General features: G+C 53.6%; 11 protein-coding genes across 11 annotated transcripts; 6 read left to right on the top strand and 5 right to left on the bottom strand.

Annotated features, from left to right (window-relative positions):
- Positions 1–75: 75 nt before the first annotated feature.
- BKA58DRAFT_359716 (mitochondrial glycoprotein) lies at positions 76–1,683 on the bottom strand. Its single transcript, XM_046168736.1, has 5 exons — positions 1,419–1,683; positions 1,253–1,368; positions 723–1,202; positions 526–673; positions 76–471 (listed from the first exon to the last, which is right to left on the bottom strand). The coding sequence occupies exons 1-5, from the start codon at positions 1,600–1,602 to the stop codon at positions 449–451; spliced, it is 951 nt and encodes a 316-aa protein (XP_046026703.1). The 5' UTR covers positions 1,603–1,683; the 3' UTR covers positions 76–448.
- A 353-nt stretch (positions 1,684–2,036) lies between these two features.
- Positions 2,037–3,129, top strand: BKA58DRAFT_313621 (tricarboxylate transport protein, mitochondrial precursor; the record flags this gene model as incomplete). Its single annotated transcript, XM_046167438.1, has 5 exons — positions 2,037–2,121; positions 2,173–2,193; positions 2,250–2,381; positions 2,430–2,577; positions 2,628–3,129. 5 exons carry the CDS (start codon positions 2,037–2,039, stop codon positions 3,127–3,129), a joined length of 888 nt encoding a protein of 295 aa, XP_046026702.1.
- A 348-nt stretch (positions 3,130–3,477) lies between these two features.
- BKA58DRAFT_160981 (uncharacterized protein) lies at positions 3,478–4,710 on the top strand. Its single transcript, XM_046164965.1, has one exon. The coding sequence runs from the start codon at positions 3,827–3,829 to the stop codon at positions 4,703–4,705; it is 879 nt and encodes a 292-aa protein (XP_046026701.1). The 5' UTR covers positions 3,478–3,826; the 3' UTR covers positions 4,706–4,710.
- A 319-nt stretch (positions 4,711–5,029) lies between these two features.
- Positions 5,030–5,386, top strand: BKA58DRAFT_439191 (uncharacterized protein; the record flags this gene model as incomplete). Its single annotated transcript, XM_046173659.1, has 1 exon — positions 5,030–5,386. The coding sequence occupies one exon, from the start codon at positions 5,030–5,032 to the stop codon at positions 5,384–5,386; it is 357 nt and encodes a 118-aa protein (XP_046026700.1).
- A 312-nt stretch (positions 5,387–5,698) lies between these two features.
- Positions 5,699–8,956, bottom strand: BKA58DRAFT_337569 (ubiquitination network signaling protein). The gene is made up of 2 exons (XM_046168277.1): positions 6,996–8,956; positions 5,699–6,948 (listed from the first exon to the last, which is right to left on the bottom strand). Exons 1-2 carry the CDS (start codon positions 8,752–8,754, stop codon positions 5,777–5,779), a joined length of 2,931 nt encoding a protein of 976 aa, XP_046026699.1. The 5' UTR covers positions 8,755–8,956; the 3' UTR covers positions 5,699–5,776.
- Positions 8,957–10,440: 1,484 nt separating this feature from the next.
- On the bottom strand, positions 10,441–11,070 carry BKA58DRAFT_439189 (thioesterase-like superfamily-domain-containing protein; the record flags this gene model as incomplete). Its single annotated transcript, XM_046173658.1, has 3 exons — positions 10,441–10,768; positions 10,830–10,849; positions 10,921–11,070. The coding sequence occupies 3 exons, from the start codon at positions 11,068–11,070 to the stop codon at positions 10,441–10,443; spliced, it is 498 nt and encodes a 165-aa protein (XP_046026698.1).
- A 1,180-nt stretch (positions 11,071–12,250) lies between these two features.
- Positions 12,251–12,578, top strand: BKA58DRAFT_439188 (uncharacterized protein; the record flags this gene model as incomplete). The annotated part of the gene is made up of 3 exons (XM_046173657.1): positions 12,251–12,369; positions 12,439–12,451; positions 12,507–12,578. The coding sequence occupies 3 exons, from the start codon at positions 12,251–12,253 to the stop codon at positions 12,576–12,578; spliced, it is 204 nt and encodes a 67-aa protein (XP_046026697.1).
- BKA58DRAFT_160881 (SAM binding motif-containing protein) lies at positions 12,436–14,192 on the bottom strand. The gene is made up of 3 exons (XM_046164963.1): positions 14,082–14,192; positions 13,563–14,025; positions 12,436–13,513 (listed from the first exon to the last, which is right to left on the bottom strand). Exons 1-3 carry the CDS (start codon positions 14,097–14,099, stop codon positions 12,651–12,653), a joined length of 1,344 nt encoding a protein of 447 aa, XP_046026696.1. The 5' UTR covers positions 14,100–14,192; the 3' UTR covers positions 12,436–12,650.
- A 1,346-nt stretch (positions 14,193–15,538) lies between these two features.
- On the top strand, positions 15,539–17,866 carry BKA58DRAFT_410977 (Endonuclease/exonuclease/phosphatase; the record flags this gene model as incomplete). The annotated part of the gene is made up of 2 exons (XM_046172262.1): positions 15,539–16,992; positions 17,041–17,866. 2 exons carry the CDS (start codon positions 15,539–15,541, stop codon positions 17,864–17,866), a joined length of 2,280 nt encoding a protein of 759 aa, XP_046026695.1.
- Positions 17,867–18,642: 776 nt separating this feature from the next.
- BKA58DRAFT_410976 (CRAL-TRIO domain-containing protein) lies at positions 18,643–19,867 on the top strand (the record flags this gene model as incomplete). The annotated part of the gene is made up of 4 exons (XM_046172261.1): positions 18,643–18,834; positions 18,891–18,940; positions 19,005–19,137; positions 19,208–19,867. 4 exons carry the CDS (start codon positions 18,643–18,645, stop codon positions 19,865–19,867), a joined length of 1,035 nt encoding a protein of 344 aa, XP_046026694.1.
- A 1,016-nt stretch (positions 19,868–20,883) lies between these two features.
- BKA58DRAFT_160771 (uncharacterized protein) lies at positions 20,884–22,912 on the bottom strand. Its single transcript, XM_046164962.1, has 2 exons — positions 21,074–22,912; positions 20,884–21,021 (listed from the first exon to the last, which is right to left on the bottom strand). Exons 1-2 carry the CDS (start codon positions 22,524–22,526, stop codon positions 20,999–21,001), a joined length of 1,476 nt encoding a protein of 491 aa, XP_046026693.1. The 5' UTR covers positions 22,527–22,912; the 3' UTR covers positions 20,884–20,998.
- Between the last annotated feature and the right edge of the window lie 20 nt (positions 22,913–22,932).

Here is a 22,932-nt window from a genome sequence, read left to right as displayed (position 1 = left end):
CACGGACCTTTGGAATGAGACAGGACGATCAAACAACACGATAAGCCATGGGACTAGAAATATGAATCGGGTAGTGATGAGTGGAAAAGCGCTATATGCGTTTGTTTGGCATTCGATGATACCTAAGTCGTGATTCTCGTAGATTACGGACTGAGACAATCCATATGAGGTGGTACCTCGAGCTACCTAGTATTCCGATCGTCCCTTTCGCGTTCTCTGAATGCTTGCAAGATAGAGTTGCACATGTCAGAGAACGGTGTATGAAGAGCAATCTCACCAGCTATTTTACACTTCCGCTAACGCCCCCGAGTCGCTCAATTATAGAGATGCGTTATATGTTTATACATGAGAGCTTTTTGTTAATTCGTGAAAGCACCGGCAAAGCGTCGGTTTGTATTGTCTGAGCCGGGTTTCAAACGTTGGCAATGCTGTCCGATTCGGTTCGAGCTTAGGCAACGAAGTTCTTAATGTCTGATGATCTGTTAGCTACCGGCACTGAGACTGAGAAATGTAAGCGCGACTTACTGTTGAGCCACTGAATATACTCCTTCTGCTCCTTGTGGTCAATGTAGTCGGGGATGAACAGGGCAAGACGGGTGTTGATGCCACGCTCCTCAAGATACTTCTCAAGGAGGATCTGGAGGTCCTCGTCTAGGTTGTTGAAAGGAGGGCCCTGCTAGAAGTTAGATTTGTTACGATTCACATGCAGCCTTTGTACATACAGTGTAGAGAGCTCGTCTTGACCAGTCCTTCTCGGCAGTGGCGGGGTCAGCCAGATCGGCGGTAGGGAAGTAGTAGAGGTCCTCGATGAGGAAGTCGCCGTCCTGGGCGGTGGCCTCAATAGCGAGAGCACCCTTGCCGGGACGCTCGATGCGAATGCTAGCGTGAGCGGGGAAGCCTTGCTGTTGGCCATCATCCTCGTAGTCGTCCTCCAGTTCCTCGCGATCAGCAGGAGCAACACGGTCCTCGGGAGCTACGCGAATGTTTCCGTCTTGTGTGGTGCCTTGGTTGATGGCACCCTTGGTGTTGGCGCCGCCAGACTGTACATCCATGTCGGCATCATCGTACATGGCATTGTCCTCAGTAAGCTCATCGCCGGGCTGGTTGTTGTTGAGGTCGGCGGTGGTGAAGGTGATTTGGATCTTCTCGTCGTTGTATGTGCGGGTTAGGACGACTTCCTGGTTGCCTGCCTTGTCTTCAATCTGATGGCTGTAAGCATTCGACCAGTAGCATTATTGATGGAGGACCGTACCTCAAAGGGGCTGTTCTCAAGGTACTCCTTGATGTTCGCCGAGAGATCCTCGTCCTCCTTCATGCCCTCCTCCATGGAGATCTCGCTCTGAATCTTTGCGACGAGCTCTTCATTGACTAAACGGCGTTAGCAGTGTTCTCCCATTGCACACGTATCCTATACGTACTACCGCTGTCTTGCCTCCGCGCCGCTGACATGTGGAAAGAAGCTGTGAGGCGGGGAATTGGGGCAGCCCATGCTGGCTGGAAAGCTGACGTCTGTCGCAGCGACGACTGCGGGCGGACGGCTTTGGTGGAGAAACGAGCAGCAGACCGCGGGGCGCTGCGAGCGAGGTTTCGCAGGGACATCATGGTGGACTAAAAGGGTGTAAATCTTGACAGTACCGGGTGACTAGAATGGAACTTCAAGATGGCGATGCGATAGATGGCTCTCGAAAGCGTAACTTTTCGATGGCCCAAGCGCAAGCGGGCTGATGTCAAGCGGGATGCTTGGCGCCGAAATGCGGGCCTGTTGCTCACCTCCGTCCTCGGCCGTGTCGATGGACTTGTTATTTGTGAACCTTGAGGAAATCTAGTTCACACTGGCGCGTCGAGATTCCTCGAACAGTGGTTCCTGTTGTTTTCCAAAGAATCTACATTGGTTTCGAGTGCAAGACCAATACTACGTCACTGCACCGAATTCCTATTACCGCACGCGACGTGGATACGCCAAAACTTTCCCGCGTAATTGCTGCGCGTCCAAACCTACTCCTATCACCACCGGAGGCTGCTCGACTTGAAACGTCATGGCGACTGCAACGACCGAGAAGAAGAAGGCAAGCGCAATGCGCTCAATCCTGGCAGGTGCAACTGCAGGTGCCGTAGAGATTTGTAAAGCATGCGCCCAAATCGTTATCTGATTCATGACTGACCCTGGACCAGCAATCACATACCCCGCTGAGTGTACGCACCGCATCGTATCCACTTACATGACCGAGTCGAACCTGACCCAAACATAGTCGCAAAGACACGATCCCAACTCAACCGGAGATTACCTGACGGAAAGAAGCTGCCATGGCCGCCATTCGGCAAGCAGTGGTACGCTGGATGCACAACCTTGATCATCGGCAACTCTTTGAAGGCGGGCATAAGTACGTCATGGAAATGATTGGGAGGCGACTGTCTGACAGTGCACGTAGGATTCGTCGCATTCGATATGTACAGGAATATGCTGGCAGACGCTGAAGGCAAAGTCTCCGGTCCAGCGACGGTCATAGCTGGTTTCGGTGCAGGAGCTACAGAATCGCTATTAGCTGTGACTCCGTTTGAGAGCATCAAAACCCAACTGTAAGCTGCCTCGGTCGCATTCATGTACCGTCACTGACTCACCCGCCTAGTATTGACGACCGCAAGTCGGCAAACCCACGCATGCGAGGCTTCCTGCACGGATCAAGAATTATCGCACAAGAAAAGGGCATTCGCGGCTTCTTCCAGGGTTTCCTCCCAACGACCGCACGTCAAGCAGCCAACTCGGCCGTTCGCTTCTCCAGTTACACATCGCTCAAGCAATTAGCGCAGTCATACGTCACCCCTGGCGAGAAGCTTGGTGCCTTCAGCACGTTTGGACTCGGAGGCCTCGCAGGCATAATAACCGTGTACACTACAATGCCTATCGACACTGTCAAGACACGCATGCAGTCAATAGAAGCACGGAGCTCTTACAAGAACAGCTTTGACTGTGTGGCTAAGATCTTCAGAGATGAGGGTCTCTTTACTTTCTGGTCAGGAGCGCTTCCAAGATTGGGTCGACTGATCCTCAGTGGCGGTATCGTCTTCACCATGTACGAAAAGTCCATGGAGCTTATGGACAGGCTGGATCCCCAGGGACGTTACATATAGGCATCGTCTATAATTGCAGGACCAGTGAAAATTGCAATTTTTCTCGTCTAGCGATCTACCTTCATTTGCGACTGTGTCACATTATTGATCTGGATCTCATTGGCTCGTCTGGATTCCACGCTTCTCCTTTGTCAAAATGCCTAACCGTCACCACTTCAGGACATGTCAACAGGCAGCAAAACTGATTGTGATGAACGGAGTCAAACCACGGAACGAGTCCAGACACAGCATGAGTTGGCCTTCCCTGGTGAGAACGGTTCAGAAGATCTTTTCCATATTACGCTTCTGTCACTTGCGTATCGACTGCCATAATCCAATAGAATTCGGAGCAAGGCTGAATCGATAGATCTGGAACTTCCGCGTCAGCACTTATTGGTTTTCGTGGCACCTTGTTTCGTTGAGATATGCATAATCTTCACCGGTTTCTGCAAAGGCTAGCACCGCTTATACGACGGGATGTCTTGTCGAACCACATTGCAGAAGGTACATTCAGGCAATACTAAGTGCAGCCTGCGAATCGGAAAGTACGACCTGCAGCCTTCCATATAACTCTTTCCTAGCTCACATCTACTCGTCCCTTCTCCCCAGCTGGTGTCGTGTCCGGAATTATCAAAAAATTACTCTCTGCCTGATATAAACGTACAGCCTTCCCTGATAATCGTAACAGCCACATACACAGTATCAATCCACCACAATCATGCCTCCAGTCATCTTTATATCAACTCAAGAGGAGCTCTCTTCCGTGCTAGCAACGCTCGACGACCTACCAATATCCCCACCAAGTCTTTACATCGATCTGGAAGGCGCAAAGCTCAGTCGGAATGGTTCGATCGCTCTACTAACACTGTACGTACTACCCAAGGAGACGGTGTATCTCATCGACATCCATACTTTGGGTGCTCGCGCATTCTCAACAACTACCACCGCAACAACAGCAAGCGCGACTACGCCTCTTGCTACTACCCTCAATACAGAAGACTCCAAAAATCCTGTCACGACCCTGAAGTCTATCTTGGAGTCACCAGCAATCCCAAAAGTCTTCTTCGACGTACGCAATGACTCCGACGCCCTCTTCTCCCACTACGCCATCTCCCTCTCCTGCATCCACGACATCCAACTCATGGAGCTAGCAACCACTACACGCGCTTCCCGTGAACACCTTCTGGGCTTGGGCAAAGCGATCGACTATAACGCCTCACGTCTGAACATAACACCGGAGCAGAGGCAAGTCTGCAGCGCTATCAAAGAGGCCGGTGTCAAGCTCTTCGCTCCGGAACGAGGTGGCAGATATGCAGTCTTTGAGGAGAGACCCCTGAGCCAAGCGATCAAGGATTACTGTGTGCAGGATGTAGTTTATATGCCAGGGCTATGGAAGCTGTATGGTGGCAGAATCGCAAAAGGCGACTTTTGGTGGACTATGGTTCTGGAGGGTGCAGCAAGCAGGGTGGAGGAGAGTCACCAAGTGGGATATCAACCAAATGGAGAGCACAAGAGGTACGGGCCCTGGACTACTAAGCATATCAAAGAGGCGATGCGGCGCTGGAATGCTGGGCAGCGGAGCAATTTGTGTAGATAAGTGGGAGCATTCATGCTGGGTTACGGTGAAAGCTCGCGGACTTGGTTAAACGGTGGTGTGTAGATTCATCGTATTTATTTGGCTGTAGATGAAAGAGCAAACGAAAGTAAAATCAAGAGCTCTAGCATGTATTTCTTCTGTTTTCAAGGTGACTCACAGTACACTTTGGTACTGCATAATGTCTATCTCCGACATTCGCCTCCGCTTTTGTCACTCGCCTTTGCAAACTCACAGCACCACGATGTCCACTCTAATACCAAGCCAATAGTTTCAACACCTATCTCCTCTAATCAGTCCAACACATACTTCAACACAAACGAGAAAATGTCAACACAGGCTGCACAACTGCTCGAGCAGCAACTGTTCACTGCTCTCAAGACACAAATCGTAGGCCTTGCGACGCCTCTTTATGGCACAAGACCGGAAGATGCATCCAAAGTCTACGATGTAATCACCTACAGCATGCAGACGGGTAATTGGAAGACGGAACATAGGACGATCCCTAACGTCGCGGGTGTAGGCGAAGGAGGACAAGAGGGCGAGCATGAGCATGGGGGTGAGGAAGGGGACAGCATGGACAACAAGCGTCGCGCCAAAGGCGGCAGGATGGAGAATGCCAGCGAAGACCTGGAGCAGACCGGCTGGAGTCCGAGGCTGTCGTCTATCATCGAAGAGGTGTAGACGCTCAACGCGTCAACGCGCTGGAGGGTTGAGTATGGGGGAGGTTTAGGGACTACAGCATGTTTGGAAGCGTTTTGTATATTAGTATAAGGCAGCGTGATAGTCTTCATGTACTTTCCACCAAGCGAATAAAGACCGTATCCTGCCATGTAGTCACTATTTACCTTTTCACGTCTTAGTACACACACACACACCTGTGTCTCTTCGTAGGTATCAAAGGTAGTCATCTTTCCTTATGATCCGTGAGTGTCACGTTCAGAAGATCTTCATTCGCACGGAGGTCACTTCAGTTGCAGCAAAGTGAGAACTGTATATGAGAACACGAAAAGGACGCGAATATCACATTGGAACACTACCTAAAGATACATAAAGAGTAATTCGTGTACGGTTTCATCTGCCAGTGCCAATCGGACTCATCAGACTGTTACCACTCCCACTAGTAGGACTCCGCACCATCATCGGCTTGATACTTTGAACAGGACTCAAGGGGTCTCTCTGGCTCGAACTCTGACTGGAGGTACCTGAGCTGAGGCTGCCACTGCCGTGACTGCGATTGCGACCATTGATCGGACCGGGGGTGCTGAAGGGGTTACCAAGGACATAAGTGCCTGAAGATGCGGGCTCGTCGAAAGCGTCGGTGAATCCAGATACGTTAGAGAGCATCGACGAGGAACGACCGCGACCTCCACGCATGGAACCAGGAGTACCGTTCATGTGCGAGTGCATTGACGGGAAGGTGAAGCTGGAGAAACCATTGCCGTGAGGAGACATGTTTGTGCCTGGAAGATTGCCCTCTGGAGTGGTAGGAACGGACATGTGCTGATGCGCTTGCTGAAGGAGGAGCTCTTCGTACTGCTGAACAGTCTGCAAAATTTGGCTGGTAGACATGTTCTGCTCTTCGGTGCGTCTTTCGTAGCCGTTGATGTTGCTCCGATACTGATGCTCGACTTCAGCGCGCTGCGCTCGTAATGCTGCGCGTTCTTGCTCCCTTCGTTGCTTGGCGGTGAAACCTTCAGCATTGGCGGTGACGAGACGATCGTGCTGCTCGTTGAGCCTGGTTTGACGCTGCTGAAGGCGCTCCCTCTTCTGAAAGGCAGTAGAAATGTCGGACTCCACACTTTGCACTTGTCGCTCGATCTCCTCCTTGGTCTTGTCGAATTCGCAGGCAACAGCGTTCTTATTGTCACGCTCCTTCTTCCACTCTGCCTTCTTGGCTGCAGCTTCTTTCGCCTCATCTTCGGGAATGCTTCCCAGATTTTCTGCTTGAAGGGCGAACTCAGCGGCGGCATCGTCGGCTTGGCGGATGTTCTGCGTGAACTGAAGGACACGCTGGCGTTGGCGCTCGTCACTACCTCCGGCGTTGGCTAGGCGGTTGCCGAGCGTGTCCACCTCTTTCTTGATGTTGGTAATGGCTGTCTTGTGGTCTTTCTTGTTTCGCTTCAACCGATTGCGCTGTTCCTGTAGTTGCTGGTCGGCCGCGGCAATAGAGTTCTTCAATGTGGTTGTTGGCGAAGAAGGTCGTAGGGTCTGATGGGCTGGCGGGGAGGCTATAGAAGCTGAAGCTGGTCACGCATTAGCAAGGTCAGGCTACACAAGATGTTCTGCTTACCAAGTTCGGTTACCGGGCTGGCCGAGGTAATAAGACTCGCTGAGTAGAAGACTTGGTTGTCGTTGGTCCGAACAAACTCGCAATAATAGTTCGAGAGGGCTGTCAGACCAAATATTTCTCCTACCCAGTAGCCCGTTCCCTCTTGTCCCTGGAAACCTATCGGCTCGCTCTGTCGGATGCGGGTTGAGCTCCAGTCTGCGCCGTTGACGCGGATGTAGAAGGGCTTTGACTTGTCTATCCCAGACCCGACACTGGAATCTTCATCGTCCTGCTCTTGAAGGCCAGCTCCACCAGATAAACTAACACGAAATGAAATGTCGGAAAAGCCGACTTCTGAAATCCAAACACGATCGTCCTCCGATCTCCAAACAGCGTTTCCAATGTGATTTGCGTCTTTTGCGTTAGCCTCGTCGGCATCGTTGGCCGCCCGGCTACTCTCCATCTCTTTCAAAACTGTAACTTTTGTACTGGCAAGTGCAGCCCAGAATGGCTGCTGACTACGAACATGAGTAGCTTGCTTTCTCTTTCTCCTCCCACTGCTCGCTTTATCCTTAAGTGCGTGTGTTGCGGGCGACGGCCCCGGGGGGCGGCCATCGGTACTCGAGGAGTTGGGCACGTCGGCAGTGGGATCGAGGTTCGTGGAGTTGGAGCGTTGTAGCGTGCCAGACTCTGGATCTGTCTTCTTGCCGGTGGGTAAGGTTGCATGTTCTCGTCGAGAGAGAGAGCGTCGGATAATACGAACGACACCTTGGGCCAAAATATGAATACCCAGGAGGCTACGGGGCCATCCATGGGGGGTCGAGAAGCTCTCCAAATAGGATGGCGTACTCGGGGGGCTCGTCAAAAATTCAAGGCCTCCCCGGGCGAGCCCCGTCCACAGAAAGTGGACGATGTGTTGCCGGAGAGGCCTGAATCTGAAGACGTGGCTCGAAAGGATGATGACGAAGCATATGACGATGCTGTTGGTCGTGCCTTTCTTGCCGGCTGCGGCACCGCCGAGCGCTATGGCTATGACGGCCTGTGCGAGGTCGAGGAAGAAGTTCTGGGCAGGCACCCACAGCAGCAGCCATATGAGCAGGATGACGGTATCGGCGATGATTGTGGTGAAGAGCGAGGGCGTGCCGCCGGAGCCCTGGAAGATGTCGGTGAAGGAGGGGAAGGCGGAGAGGGCGGAGAGGGGCGTGCCGGCCTGGGGCGGGACAAAAGTAAGCGTTGCGAACAGGAACTGGACGACGGTGAGGACGGTGGGGGGGAGTTGGAGGAGGATGATGAGGATGGCGAGAACGTCCCGCAGAGGACAGGACGTGAGAATGGTGGCGGGCACCGCGAGCATGCTGGCCATGGAGATGGAGGCCGACTTGGAGGCATTGGTGTCGGCGCGGCGGAGAGTCGAGGCCATGGGATCAAAGGGCCCGCCGGCGCTGCCATTGTCGTACGAGCGGCAGGCCTCGGGGGTGTTGTCGAGCGAGGCATCCGACCCAGCGCGCGTGCGGTGCCCTGATGCGGCCGACGCAGCAGCGGCCATGGGGTTGACGTGGGCGCTCGACCCCGGGGCTGGATCGTGAGCGCTGGCGTGCTGCGTCATCTCGGTCGTGTCTACATGGCTGGGCAGCGGCGGCGAGGGCTCGCTGGGCTTCCCGTTGGCGTGGCCATTGAGCTGCGGGATGCTCTTCTGCTTTGTGATTTTCTTGCCGGGGGCCGCAAGGCCATTCTCGTGTCGCTTGTCGTGCGCCGCGTTCCTCTTCGACTTCGCTACCATAGACGGCGGTGCGGGTGCGAGCGGGCAAACCTCTCCCTGGCGCGACTCGACTGCTGCACAGGACGAGCCAGGACTGGAAGATGTTGAGCCGCTGCTCGGTGGGGGAGTCTGGGGGTGTGTCGTGTGCTGGGCAAGACGGGTAGGGGAACGAGGAAGGTGCCCTGCGCCTGCTCAGTCGTGCCTTCCGCCGGGTGGGCTCGTGCCAAGACTTGCAAGTGCTAAACGTCAAATGCAAAGTCAACCAAGAAAACCCGACCGTCCAAGCCTCTGCGCGAGTGGGCCACGCGGTGATCAGAGCACTGACAAGCCACGATGCACCTGATGGCTGATTTGCCTGTCCACTCCGAGGTTCCACGTCTTCTGCGTTGCCGAACCGTGGTTTCACTACGCCCGCCCTGCACATGCAACCACGACTCCCTCGACACGCTGCCCATCCGCGGCAGAATTCCATGTGCCCGGCTTGTACCGCCATTATCACAACCACGCGGGCAGCATACTTGATGCTGCTGCCACGCAGATCAGCCGAACTGTGTCCGATTCCAGTTCATGATGCCGATCTTGACCACGACAACAAGGCCGTCATTTCACTCTACCGGGGAAGCCAAGTATCGCCTGTCCGTCTCCGGCAGTGATCTTGCCTGTCTTGTACCTCATCTCGCCCTCCTCTACATAGTCCCTCCGTCTGCTGCTTCTGCCATATCGCACAGCTGCATCGCCAGACAAACACGTCTTCCAAGGCAGCCAATTAGCCTGCACCGGCTTCTTTAGCTTACCTGCTCATTTGCATGCGCCAGGACCCCCCCTGAGCCATAGCAAGCTCCAAGAGCGAATGAAGCCGCGCTTTGTCTGTTCACCGCATGCCTGAAGTCTCTGCAGCGGGCAAACCCCGCCGACGCTATTACTCACGCCGCCGTCACTATCGTCTGCTTTCTATGTACGCGTAGTGAGCGTGCCTGCCCTTTCGATGCATGAATCTTTACAGCGGCTGCATAGCAATGCTCATGCGACATGTTACGCCACACCCTATTGAACATGCTATTACCGGGTCAAGCGGTGCACTGTCAGCATCCCAAATTGTTCGGAGCATTTTCATCTATCTGTGTTCCCTCGAGGCGAGCATAGCGCGCAAGCCTTCCGCCTGCACATCCATGACCCTCTTCCGCCCTCTGCATTGTGCCGGCGTGAAGCTTAACCCAACTTCGCCAATAGCAGCCCATTTGACTTGCAAATTAAGGCAAGCCGGAACATCACGCGCGCAACGGGCGTGCAGATCGCTGCAATAGGCATCAGAACATACCACTTCATGTACATCATTGTGATGAGAATCACGCCATGCAGTGGGTTCATGCGGCAGTTTGCCATTTTCCACATCGCTTGCATCTGTACATCTGGTTTGACTGCCATGCGCCGAACTCGGACACGCCATCAACCCCGCGTGTTGTCTGTCCATGCCGCTGCAGGGGTATATGATGACGGATATGACGATACCTATGTAACACCGCTAGTAAATCCTACTCTACCGCCGCTACAGACGCGACTATTTGCTAGTCTTGTTCAAATCAAAGACATCGCACTAGCGAAGCTTTCACTGGACAGGAGGAACCAGAAAACAAGGCACCGTTTGCGAATGCGAACCGCAAATATCAAGGGTCTTATGAGACGTTTTCTCGCAAGTATCACCATGTTCTATTGAACCGCGCTACCAAAGTCTTCCTTAGCATCTGGTCTATCCCAGCTACCCTTTTCTAGTTCCCTAACTCGATCCAATAGCACTCTGACCCTGTTGCTGTTCTTCTCCTTCGCTTCTTCTTGTAGGTTGAATGTCTCTTGGAACTTCTGGATCATAAAAGACGGCAAAGGAGACTTCTTTGCTGTGCGATAGTCGTACACGACAATGTCTTCGGTGCATCGCGCTGCTGGTCGCCGCTGAGCTTCTGAGAGGATTACTACGTCCAAGATGAAGTGATCGGTGTCTTGCGTCGGTTTGTCTCGAAGCTTGTGCAGTACGGTTACCCTGATGATGTATGTGTTAAAATATTGAGCGCTGCATCTTGTAGTTTGTTCTGTGGTCGCACCTATCAGGCCATTTCATGGGCTAGTTTTCGGTCAGTGACGTTTCAAGAGTTGAGATAGCCTCCAGCTGGAACTATAGCGCGCAAAACTTACAAACTTATAGTCTGTTTTGATGCTTCTCAAGATCAAGCCAACGCTCTTCGGCGTCATGAGCTCCATCCACTCAGCCTTATGTTGTGGGTTGCTCGCTGCAAAGTTCAACGTCCAGTTGACTCTCGCCGATTCTGCGTATCGGTTGTACATGACATTATTGACGTGGCCTGCTAGAGATTAAAAAGATGTCTCCAAGGCTCGAGAAGTGATGCGAATACCCTTCACATCCATCAGCAATTATCAGAATAAACGCATTCGGGCTCCCCTACCATGCTGTCCTGCATATGTTCAAGCTCGGATTAGCGGTGGTGCAAGAATGGGTTAGATAAGAAGCTAACCATTTCACCCCATACTACCTCTTGCCGGTAGAGGCCTCGCCATTGCCTGCCTGTAAGAAACCCCTCGCTGCCAGCTACGAGTTCTCGCCCTGGAAGACACAGAATGAGCTGATTCCGAACCATGATATGAGCCATTTTTTATTTTTATAGAACTCACAGTCTACTGCAGTCTCTTGTAGTATCAACCCTGCCTCTTCGATCTGTGCCGGGCTCATTCCAAAACTAATGCACTTCCCGATGCGTGTTCGAACGTCCGAGAGCCATCTTGGGCTGAGAACGGCAGTGGCAGGTGCTTCTATGTCAGATGTGAGTCAGCTATTGCCATTCCATGATGTCTCAGCTCTTCCTGATCATGTGTGTAGCGGTAGATGCTCGAACAATTGTGTAGTGACTTGAGGTGCGTTACAAGCTAGAGCATGCCCGCCAGTCTCTCACATATATCCATGCTGCGCGCAGCAACAGCATTGAGTAAAAGATTCAATTCACGTACCGCTTGAAGTAGATCGATATCGCGTGCCAGATACACTCTGCACTACCGGAAGAGTTGGCCATGCAGGTTTGGAACGAAGAAGCGCTGAGCGCCCCAAGGGTCGCATGGTATTCATTATCGTCAAATATAGAGTCCAATGGGAACACAGCGCGGTGGTGTTCACGAACGATTGCAGCAAGTGCTAGGGCGTCGGGATGCGGAAAGACAAGCCGAGGATCCATTTCCATCCCACAAGTCCGCCAGCCGCTACGTCAGGACGAGGGCCCGAGCGTTTGCTACAACTACTCCGCACTCTGCTCGTACACACGCGATTGACGTTTGACAGCTTTCTAGCATCGATTTCTTCGAATCTGTACATCGTTCGCCTTCGTACTGAGAATGACCCCTCCGAATCCCGCGCTCCGCCACCAGGTCATTCGGATCTACAAGGGTGCGTAGCATGTCGTTTCCCTCGGCTCATAGCAAACTCCATGGGCTTACGAAATGAATAGATTTGCTTTTCATGGGCCGGGAATATCCTCAGGGCTACGATTACTTCCGGACACGCCTGCACAAGGCATTTGCGAGTCAAAAGAACCTGACAGACGAAGCCAAGATCAAACAGGGCATCGAAAGGGCGGAGTACGTGAAGAAAGGCAAGTCACTCCATAACAGGGCACCACATGTATGATGCTAACAATCATCGTATAGAGATCGAAGCACTGTACGTTTGCAGCAGCTGAAAAAGCAAGATTGAAAGCATTCCTAACTACACCCAGATACTATCTAAAGCGCTATCGCACCTTGCGCCAGCGCTACGACAAACTCGCCTAGCTGGTATCATACGATAACTGACATTTCGCCGACCATGGCCTTGCTTAGACCGGGATATCACAAATAAACAAGGTACGCCCTTTTGAACTTTACGCCTTCTTGCACCACCATATGCCGAGCTCGAGACATTCACCGCTCGAGGCACCTTTCTGCTCAAGCAGGTCGTTGATCATGGAGTTCCAATAACGCTGCCATTCCTCTTGGTTCTTTCCACTGACTTCTTTAAGTAGGGGTTCAAGACTCTCAATCAGCTGTATGACGACAAGCAATGCCGTGTGTCTTAGCGCTGCCTGCTCCTTGGTCAGGATGGAGCTTTCCAACGTTGCGCTTCCCTTCTTGAGTTTCCCCGCCTCGCTTCCACGCCGCTTTATCGTTTCGCCCGCAGCTTCGCGCTCCCACCGTGGTTCACCGAGAAGAATCGCTACCCGACGGTTTTCCACCTCGCATAGAGTCTCCGTCTCTTGAAGCAGGATCTGTGATATACGAGAGCAAGGGGTTGCTGAGAGCTTGCGTCGGTCGAGTGCTTCTTGTATCCACGAGTTAGAGTCTTGCAGATATTTGTTCTGCACATCAGTAAAGGGCGTGGTGTGCGAAATGAGGAACGTCCCCGTTGATACAGCGCAAGCGTATTCTTGAGGATTCTTGCCTGGCGGTGGTGGAGGATGTGGCAGGATCGATCGGATGATGTGGTCAGTGTCCCATATTTCCAACGTGCCTCCAGACTTCAGGATCCGGGTGCATTCATCGAGTGTCCTCTGCGAGGGCGGTCCATCAGGTACCACCATACTCAGGTCCTTCATCACAACGATATCGAACTCCTCATCATCGAACGGCAGCGGTAACTTGCGCAGATCATGCTGCACGAACTTCCAGTCGATGCCCTGGCGCTGTAAATCTCCTGCGAGATTGACAATGTCTAGACCGGTAAAGGAAACATCGTCGTAGCCCTGTTCTGGTTACGGTCAGCCCTGAACCATAGAGACAGTGCGGGGTATACGTACCACTCAGCCATTCATGACACACAGCCGACCAGTATCCGGAGCCACACGCAACCTCCAACACTTTTTTGGGGGGATACGAGGGGGTTGAGCCCATGGCTTTGCCGAAGACGGCTGTCGCAAGGAGGGTATGTAGGTTCTGGCGGTGGAGTTCGGGCAGGTCGCATGGGAGGGGGTAGCTCTGGGCGCTTCGAATGTATCGGCGTCCATGGCGCAGAATGAAGGGTTCTGTAGAGGGGACGCCCATGTCGTCTCTGGTACTCTGGGTGGAGTTGCTAGACATGGAGCCGCGCGTTATGTCCATGTTATTGCCTAAGTGGGTGCGCAGGCCTGGTGAGGCAGAAGTCGAAGACGCAGAGATGGTTCTACCGAGAGCGTCCGTGGTGGTCAGATCCCATTGCTTTGCTTCGACGGTCTTGGGGCGTATGGGAGGGCTGGCGGTGGCGTTGGCGCCGTAGTAGCGATACTGGGAAGGGGATTAGCCAGAGAGGTTCACACGTAGGGCAAGCACAGTGTTCTTGCCAACTGCCAATCGCCCATGGAGACGACCTGGAAACGTGCTCGAGGTTGTCCAGTCTACTCCTACCCTAGCCCCACTGTTTTAGCGGGAACGCGATATTGGGCCGGTCTTTAGTCGTCTGATAAGCACGTGTAGGCGAGTCAGCAATTAATGAGCGGGACGGCGGAGCGGATGCGACGACAGTGCTTGACTGGAGAGAGATCAGATCAGATCAGAGGATGGTGCCAGCATGTCATGTATGTGAATGCAAGTTTCGGCACAGCTCCGGTTGTGGGAGACAGCTCAGGTGAGGAGCTGCGAGGCCAGCCGAGGACACATCTCCAATCAACGGCTGCGGCTGTGTGAATCCCCAGGTTCTCTATGGCGATACATCGCTGGGCAGTGCGAGCGTCGCGAACGAGCAGCTTCTGGCGATGTGGCGCCCGTCTGCAGGAGCGCGGCATGAGCCGAAGACGTGCTGCAGGTGATATTCCAGCGTGGGGAAAGCCCGAGTCTAGCAGCGACAAGCTCACGAGGGTATGCAGTGCACGACGGAAACGAGGATCAAGGGTGAGGGTACTGCGTAATCTGTAACCTTTTCATGGATGAAACACATACATAAAGACGGGTACATGTAGAGAAGGAATAGATGCACGTCGAACGCGCCTACGGAGCCGGTATGTACCTAGGTACACATGGCCAGTGCTATATACTTGTTCGATAGTTGCCACGCATGTCAAAAGGAAGAATGCAAGGACTACTCCGGCGAACACCCAGCCAACGCGCGGGCACAGGCCCCAGTCGCGAAAGAACAGATGGGCAGTTTCATGGCGTTCAGCTTGGATCGACGCTTCCATGTCACGTGGCCCGCTAAGCGGCGGACCCCAATGCATCGGGCAAGGTTCGACTGGGCTTCACGTATCGCATCACTACGCTCTCTATTCTTCACAGCGCTGCAGTTGGACCCGCTCACAGTCTGTCTGGCACGATTGAGCCCGATTGCCCTCCTGCGCGCCCTTTGACATCCTCAGCTGCCGTACGTGCGCCGCTTCCATACGCTTCTGCTGCCCGCTCCAAGCTCCCCGTCCAACCTCTTTGATTCCCCGCAACACCCACTGACTGCTCCATACCAATAGACCGCCAGGATATCAATACGAGCCCGCGCCCAAGCGCTTTATCGCCAGCACGCCTCCACGCCAGCAACCCCTCCGCCCTCGCTCGCTACCGAGTCCCCGCTCCAACACCACCTTCACTCGCGAACCGCCGGGATATCAATACATGGTATTCAGGTGCCGCGTTTGCTGAACGCGTGCTCATGTCGAGGAGTCGTACGGGCGCCCATGTTAAAACGAAGAAGATCGCGTGCCCGAACCCTTCCTCCTACCTGACGCCCCGACTTGCCAGAGCATCCCGCGGCTTTCACCCTCAACACAAAGGCCGCCTGCGCGACCCCAGATATCTTCCGCCGCGATTCCCTTAGATGGCCGAGTACTCGGTCTACCCCAGGGGAACCGGCAATACCTTCTATCCACAACACACACAAAACATACGCAACCTCCCCAGCCGAGTGCGCTCACCCTCGTCTACCGCCCGCATACCCTTCCCCAACCCCGACACCCCCTCGCCCTCACGATCTCCTGGGCGCCAGTCGTCTCCCCAGCAGTTCGGTATGTTCAACCAAGCCCATGGGCATCAGGGCCACAACGTTATGATGAACGGGCGAGCAGGGCAGCAGAACTTCATGCAGCACATGAATCTGGGGAAGCCCTTCCAACACAACCAGCACCACCAGAACCAGCATCAACATCACCAGCAACACCAGGACATCACCGGAAACAATCATGTTGGCCAATTCAACCACCAGCACAACATCTCGAGTGGGGGTATGTCCAACGTGCAGCCCCACTTCACGCCGGGCCATCTCCAGAACGGGACACCAAACAGCGTTCATAGTGGACTGAGCAAACCCCCAACCGAACACTGGCAAGAGCAATTAAAGCTGCACCAGACCGCGCGTGAAATGACGCAGGCCCACTCGCACGCTCGAATCCACCCGAGCGTTAGTAAGAGCATCGTAGCAGGAACATCAAACGGGATGCAAAAAGAGACGGACAAGGAAGAGCGCAATAGGCCTGCTGCTCAGCGGGTGGAAGATGCCAAGGACCAGCACATTTGGACAATTCTCGATTTCGGTGGCCAGAATCTCAAAGTCATTACGCCAGCCTTGTTTGCCTACACCTTCCTGACCAAGCTCTACCTCAACTCCAACAAGCTCACCTACGTGCACCAGAAGATCGGACAGCTACGGAACCTTACTCATCTCGATCTCTCCCTGAACAATCTGCAATATCTGCCTCCGGAGATCGGCATGCTAGTGAACCTGAAGCAGCTGCTCCTGTTCGACAATCACATTGAAAACCTGCCATACGAACTAGGATCTTTGTATCAACTGGAGGTGCTTGGTATTGAGGGCAACCCTATTCCAGACGATCTGAAACAGATCATAATGGAACAAGGCACCACAGAACTTATTAAGCACTTCCGCGAGAACGCACCGGGTCCAGAGGCGCCACCGGAGCGAGACTGGATCGTCCTCGACGAGATTCAAGACACGGCACAAGAGACCGTGAGCGCGCTCAGCTACAACATCTTGTGCGACAAATACTGTACGCAATCACAATATGGATACACACCGAGCTCAGCATTGGCCTGGGAGAGTCGCAGGGAACTTATTCTTGCTGAACTGCGGGAACGCGACGCAGACATAGTGTGTCTGCAAGAAATCGATCAAGATAGTTTCAACGAGTTCTTCCGAGCAGAGCTGGCGCACAACGACTACAAGGGAGTATTTTGGCCGAAGTCACGAGCGCGTACCATGGCAGAAAGGGAAGCAAAGCTGGTCGATGGGTGTGCCATCTTTTACAAGAACAGCAAGTAAGTTGTTGTCCGTCTCGTCTTGCGGAGCCCCACTAATCAGCCCAGGTATATCTTGCTGGACAAGCAGCTCATCGACTTTGCCAATACAGCCATCAACCGTCCGGATATGAAGGGTGAACACGATATATTCAATCGCGTCATGCCTAGAGACGATATTGGCGTTGTTGCCTTCCTCGAAAACCGTGCTACAGGTTCCAGGTTCATTGTCGGAAATGTACACGTCTTCTGGAACCCTGCGTTCCAGGATGTCAAGCTTGTGCAAGTCGCTATCTTGATGGAGGGTATCACCAAGCTTGCAACTCAATGGACTAAGCACCCAGCCTGCAAGAACAAGGTGGTGTACCAGTTCACAAATGGCGATACCGAAGAAGGAGCCGAACCCGACCCGACGCAGGAGCCCGGACCTTCCAAGGAATACTCTGATCCTTCGGATATCCCCGTGTTGCTATGCGGTGACTTCAACTCGCTGCCGTCCTCTGGTGTCTACGATCTCATCACACATGGCAATGTATCAAATGCTCACGTGGATCTGGGAAGCCGCAAGTATGGCAATTTCACACGAGACGGTATATCCCATCCATTCAGTCTCAAGTCCAGCTATGCATCTATCGGCGAGTTGGCGTTCACGAACTACGTACCTCACTTCCAAGGAGTCCTGGACTACATCTGGTATTCGACAAACACACTGCAGGTAGTAGGTCTACTTGGCGAGATCGACAAAAACTATCTCCAGCGGGTACCGGGCTTCCCCAACTACCACTTCCCCAGTGACCACGTGGCTCTATACGCGCAATACATTGTCAAGAATCGCAAAGAGGCGAAGAAGGTGTCTGAAGTCGACTTTGGGCCGAGCCGGGATCGAAGGAATTGATCGGCTTGATGTCGTTTGGCCTCCGGGCCTGTCCATACGCTTTGTGGTACAGCAATCTCCGTCGTTTTCAGGCGTCATTTGCTCGGTGTTCGGTTGCTACGGTTCGCTCGCGTCCTTTGCGGGCTTCGCGATGGAGATTTAGGTTTGGTAACGGGGTGAATCGCTCGATAGACGGTGCGCGGTCTGATCATTTGGGAGGTATGAGCAATGCCAGCGGTTAGTGCACGAATCTCGCACCATGTTTGTTGTTAGTGTCTGGAACATGTTTTCCTTGGTAGCCTGACGATGGGAGGACCACTACTCTCTTTTTCAACGTGCGAAGCGTTTGGCTGTCTGTGGCTGGTGTTTCTCGGCATGGGTTGTTTGATCTATTTTCTGGGTTCGTCTTGCGTTTATCTTTTCTGCAATGTATCAACTAGGTAGCTCCTTCAAAAAGGCCTCGTCGCCTGCATTCCAGCAGGTCTGACTACGGTTTTACCGTTCAATATGTCGTCGATGCACGTGTGGTGTAACATGGCTGCGTGAGGTACGCTGCGTGAACATGGCTTTCGGACCACAGATGCGTCATGGGGCAGTGTCAACGGTCACAATTCGCTGGAATGAGCCGTCGAGGAGGATGAGGGGAAGGGGTCTCGCTTGACCGCCGCGGCAAGGACCCACTTAGTTGACATCGACGTGCGCTCCTCGACAACTTCGTCCAGGCCGCGCAACACGCAATTACCTCCCTCCTCCTTGTACACTCTGAGCCACCTCTCTTCTCATACACTCTAGATACAATGGCTGCAGCCCCGACCAGCGAGCTGAAGCTCGACCCCAAGTACGACCACTACGACTATCCTACCGTCGCTCCCACCGCCCAGCCCGGACACCCAGGCCACACAACTCCAGAGCAAGATGCCCAGGTCTTCCAGCTGAGAACCCAGCTGGAGCAGTCTGGCCACACCAAGAACCTCGACACCCTGACTCTGGTATGCTCACCGCTTCTTGGACAGGTGGAAAAGACCTCAAGCTAAACAATCTACAGCTGCGGTTCCTCCGCGCGCGAAAGTTCAATGTCGAGCTTGCGAAACAGATGTACGTATACAAAGCACGAGGGCTATGTAGGAACACGGCTGGAACGTTTGTTGACAGGCACTAGGTTCGTTGACTGTGAGAAGTGGAGGGCCGAGTATGCTGGCGTGGGCGTTGAGGAGCTTGTCCGCACCTTTGACTACAAGGAGCGACCCGAGGTCTTCAAATTCTACCCCCAGTACTACCACAAGACTGACAAGGTACGTGGCTTCTATTTGGGCTGAAAGCACAGCTTCCGTCTGAGCAAGAATACCTCTGACGCAACACTAGGATGGCCGCCCACTCTACATCGAGCAGCTTGGTAACGTCGACCTCACCGCGCTCGGAAAGATCACCTCCCAGGAGCGCATGATCCAGAACCTTGTCTGCGAATACGAAAAGATGGCCGACCCCCGTCTTCCTGCCTGCTCCCGCAAGTCTGGCTACCTCCTCGAGACATCTTGCACAATCATGGACCTGAAGGGTGTTGGTATTAGCAAGGCTACCTCCGTGTACGGCTACCTCGGCGCGGTCTCGCAGATCAGTCAAAACTACTACCCCGAGCGTCTGGGTAAGATGTACATCATCAACGCCCCCTGGGGTTTCTCGGGCGTCTTCAGCGTGGTCAAGAAGTTCCTCGACCCCGTCACAAGCGCCAAGATCCACGTTCTCGGCAGCGGATACCAGAAGGAGTTGCTGGCGCAGGTCCCGGCCGAGAACCTGCCCAAGGCATTCGGTGGATCATGCGAGTGCGAGAAGGGCTGCCAATTGAGCGATGCGGGTCCTTGGTGGGATCCGCAGTGGGCTAAGGAACCCAAGTGGGCCAAGAAGAGCGATGATGCGATTGACAACACGGCTCTTCCTGCACCTACTGAGGGCGTCGCAGGTACTGCACCTGCTGCGCCTGTTGGTACCGACCCTGCTACCGCACCTGCACCTGCCACTACCTAGGCGTGGAGTGCCTTCAAGGCGGGAAGGGGTGTTTAGAATGTCAATGGTTTGGCGTAGGGGCGTGATATTCGAAAGGGGGTTGCGCTGATTGCAGCATAGATAAGCGTGGTAGGTGTTCACGCGGCGGCATAGCAAGTGTAAAATGTCAACATAAAGGTTTTTAGAGCAACTAGCTCAAAGCGAGCACACTGTATTGCATGGAACTCATGTGTGACTACTGATGTAGAAGCCACTCGACCTGGTCACGATTGTTGGGCATCTTTGACTTAAGGGCCTGGTGTTGTAGGCAACATATGCCTCTCTCAGACTTGTCTTTGGGATGTGGCTTGCGCTTGGCTAAGCGTATGCTTGTTTACTAAACAAGTCCAAAGCACGATTGTGTCCAATGTGTAGAGGAAAATTACACTGACTATGCTACAGAAGAGGACAGCGCTAGCGCTAAGATGTCGGAAGGACTAGTGATTGCCTTTGCTACCCTGTTATGGCCATATGACTTCAATGCGGTAGCCATCCAAGTCGTCACAGGTGCCTAACCCCGCTGGCGATGTAGGGCGACTCAAGTGAAAAACGCAAGGCGCCAGAATCTTCCCTTTCCCTCTTTACGTATCATCAGGTCTATTGTAGCCATTGTGTAAGGGGAAATGGGTCTTTCTTCTCTCCCAGCTCCACACTCCCCAAACGTTACACCTCAACTCGATAAGACGAGAATAACTCCATCCCCCGATTCCGCAGCTCGTTCACCATTCAGCAGTTCATGTTCATCATCGAAGAAGAAACCTAACTCAACTCACATATTCAGTGATGAAGTCAGAAAGCTTTTGATAGATTACCAGGTATGTCACTATCATATAGATCGGCAGCGAAAGACCCGTGGAGTGACACCTGCCACCTCACCCCTGTGATCGCCATGTTCCCTCAGAGCGATGCTCTTCCCCGCCGAGAGCAGTCGGGGAGAAAGCAGGTAAAGTACACACCCAATAAACCATGAGACAACTAAATATTCCGCTACGCCGTGCTCCATTATAACATGCATCCCACAAAGACAGCAGACCGACTTACAGTAGTATGTTCTTCGTCTTAGACCGCCACACAAAAGTGTCATAGTGATGACGAGTTGATAGCACTCTTCGACTAAATACGGTGCTTCTCTGATTCTGCATAGATAGTCAGCATTGTGAGTGTTATGTGATGGAATGCACTACTAACCGAGTCGCGAGTACAGCATGTACAGTGCCATTTGGTTGCATTCTTGTGTACCCGTGATGGTGACAAGACGCTCGTTGCTGTTGTCAGTGGGCTCGTTGATCTTGATGACACTGCCACTGAGCTGGCGGATTTCATTAATCTTCGCACCGCCCTTGCCAATGATGGCACCGACCATGTCGTTAGGAATGAAAATCTGCTGGGTAAGAGGTTGACCGGGCATGCCACCAACCGCTGCATGAGGAGCGGCGCCGCCGTGCGCAACTGGTGCTGCAGCAGGGTGACCGCCGTAAGGAGTGGGCGCTGCAGGACCACCATAGGGACCACGGCTCGGCGAGCCAGCGCCGTAAGGCATGTTGGGGTGACCGTACGGCGACTGCTGTGGAGGCTGTCCATGCTGCATGTGTGGAGCACCATACCCTCCGTGGGCGGGAGTTCGCTGGGGTGGTTCTTGGCGACGGAAGTTCTGCGGGTGGGAGTACTGACCTCCGGCGGGCTGGGGGACGTATGGCTGAACAGACATGCCGCCTGGGACGACGTTGGCAGCCATGCCACTACGGGTTGCATATTGGGATGCAGCCGGTCCACCGAATCGCTCGGTTAGCTGCTCGACCAAAGTCTGAGCAACATAGTACACAGCAATGTGCACAGCGTCAGCAACACCCAGTACGATCAACGAACGTTCGCCAGAGTTGGGGAGGAGAGTGTCAGATGCGTTCAACTTAGCGTTAGAAGCCTCTTGAATCTCGCGGATGCGAACACCAGCCTTTCCGATGATGGAACCGATCAGGATGTGGGGAATGAGAAGGCGCATAGGGTAGGCCTTGGAGGTGGATGTAGATGGTGTCTCGAGGTCCTCCTGGTTGAGGGTGCGCACAATAAGGCCGAATGCCTTGGACACAGCATCAACTTGACCGCTTACAGTAAGGATGCGTTCAACAGCGCCCCGAGAGTAGTCGCTAACCGTGCACTTGGCGCCGGACAAGCGACGAATCTGAGTCACATTTTCTCCGCCCTTGCCAATGATGGTAGCGGCCTCGCTGGTCCCAATGCAAGCGCGCACATGTAACCAGTTGGTCTCGTCCACTTGCTGGTTGTGATTTACAGGTCGACCATTAGCACCTGATGTGGATTGGATAGGCTGAGTCTCAAGGATAGAAGGGGCGTCCGGGACAACAGTGTCCGTATGGATGGGCTGGGCACCGTTCTCGACAGCAGCTTCAGCCACTTCAGGTACCACCTTTACATCCTCTTGTGTGATGCCTTCCGTGGCGATATCGTCGGCCTGGACTGGTTGCGCAATGTCGATGTTGTCTGGGTTGGGCGCATCCTCCTTGACCATCTTGTCGAGAGCAGGACGCTTGGCATCGGGTTGGTCATTGGGTCCGGCGGGCGATGAGGGTTCTTCGAGCGGTCGCTTGGCCGAGGAAGCCGCAATGGTGGGTGATGCGGACATGTTTTCTGTTATGAGTTGTGGATCTTGAGTTTGAGAACGGGTATGCACGCTCTTCACAGTCGAGGAGCGTTGAAACGGGAAGGTGAGATTTGTTCAATTGATCTCGATTATTTGCGACTTTATGTACAGCGGGGGCCGTGAAAGAAAGCGTGCTGTGAGGGCGGGCTGAAGGGAGTCGCGACAGTGCGGTGAAGGTGCGAGGAGGTAAGGTCGCCGGGAGCTTGAAGGAGTTTGGAGCGTGCAGAGGGTGCAGTGGTCGGAGGAGAGAGGCCTCGGGAAGCGAGGAATCGTGTATGATGGTGCTTGTGATGGAGCGGGAGAGTCGGGAAGGGTGTGTGTTTCTTGGGACGAGGTGAGGTCGACAGAGGAAGAAACTGGCCCAAGTAAAGAAAGCTCGCTCGTCAAA

Source organism: Alternaria rosae (genome assembly GCF_020736505.1).
Source record: "Alternaria rosae strain MPI-PUGE-AT-0040 chromosome Unknown BKA58scaffold_4, whole genome shotgun sequence".
Taxonomy (NCBI): domain Eukaryota; kingdom Fungi; phylum Ascomycota; class Dothideomycetes; order Pleosporales; family Pleosporaceae; genus Alternaria; species Alternaria rosae.
This window is presented reverse-complemented; position numbering and strand designations above follow the sequence as displayed.

Coding starts and splice junctions, on each gene's coding strand:
- BKA58DRAFT_337569 (XM_046168277.1), bottom strand. CDS start 8,754: ATGGTAGCGAAGTCGAAGAGGAACGCGGCGCACGACAAGCGACACGAG. Junction 6,949..6,995: donor CAGCCCGGTAACCGAACTTG/GTAAGCAGAACA, acceptor ATGCGTGACCAG/CTTCAGCTTCTATAGCCTCC.
- BKA58DRAFT_160881 (XM_046164963.1), bottom strand. Junction 13,514..13,562: donor GTGTCATGAATGGCTGAGTG/GTACGTATACCC, acceptor GACCGTAACCAG/AACAGGGCTACGACGATGTT.
- BKA58DRAFT_160771 (XM_046164962.1), bottom strand. CDS start 22,526: ATGTCCGCATCACCCACCATTGCGGCTTCCTCGGCCAAGCGACCGCTC. Junction 21,022..21,073: donor CATGCTGTACTCGCGACTCG/GTTAGTAGTGCA, acceptor CTATCTATGCAG/AATCAGAGAAGCACCGTATT.
- BKA58DRAFT_359716 (XM_046168736.1), bottom strand. CDS start 1,602: ATGATGTCCCTGCGAAACCTCGCTCGCAGCGCCCCGCGGTCTGCTGCT. Junction 1,369..1,418: donor GCGGAGGCAAGACAGCGGTA/GTACGTATAGGA, acceptor AACGCCGTTTAG/TCAATGAAGAGCTCGTCGCA. Junction 674..722: donor CAAGACGAGCTCTCTACACT/GTATGTACAAAG, acceptor AACTTCTAGCAG/GGCCCTCCTTTCAACAACCT.
- BKA58DRAFT_160981 (XM_046164965.1), top strand. CDS start 3,827: ATGCCTCCAGTCATCTTTATATCAACTCAAGAGGAGCTCTCTTCCGTG.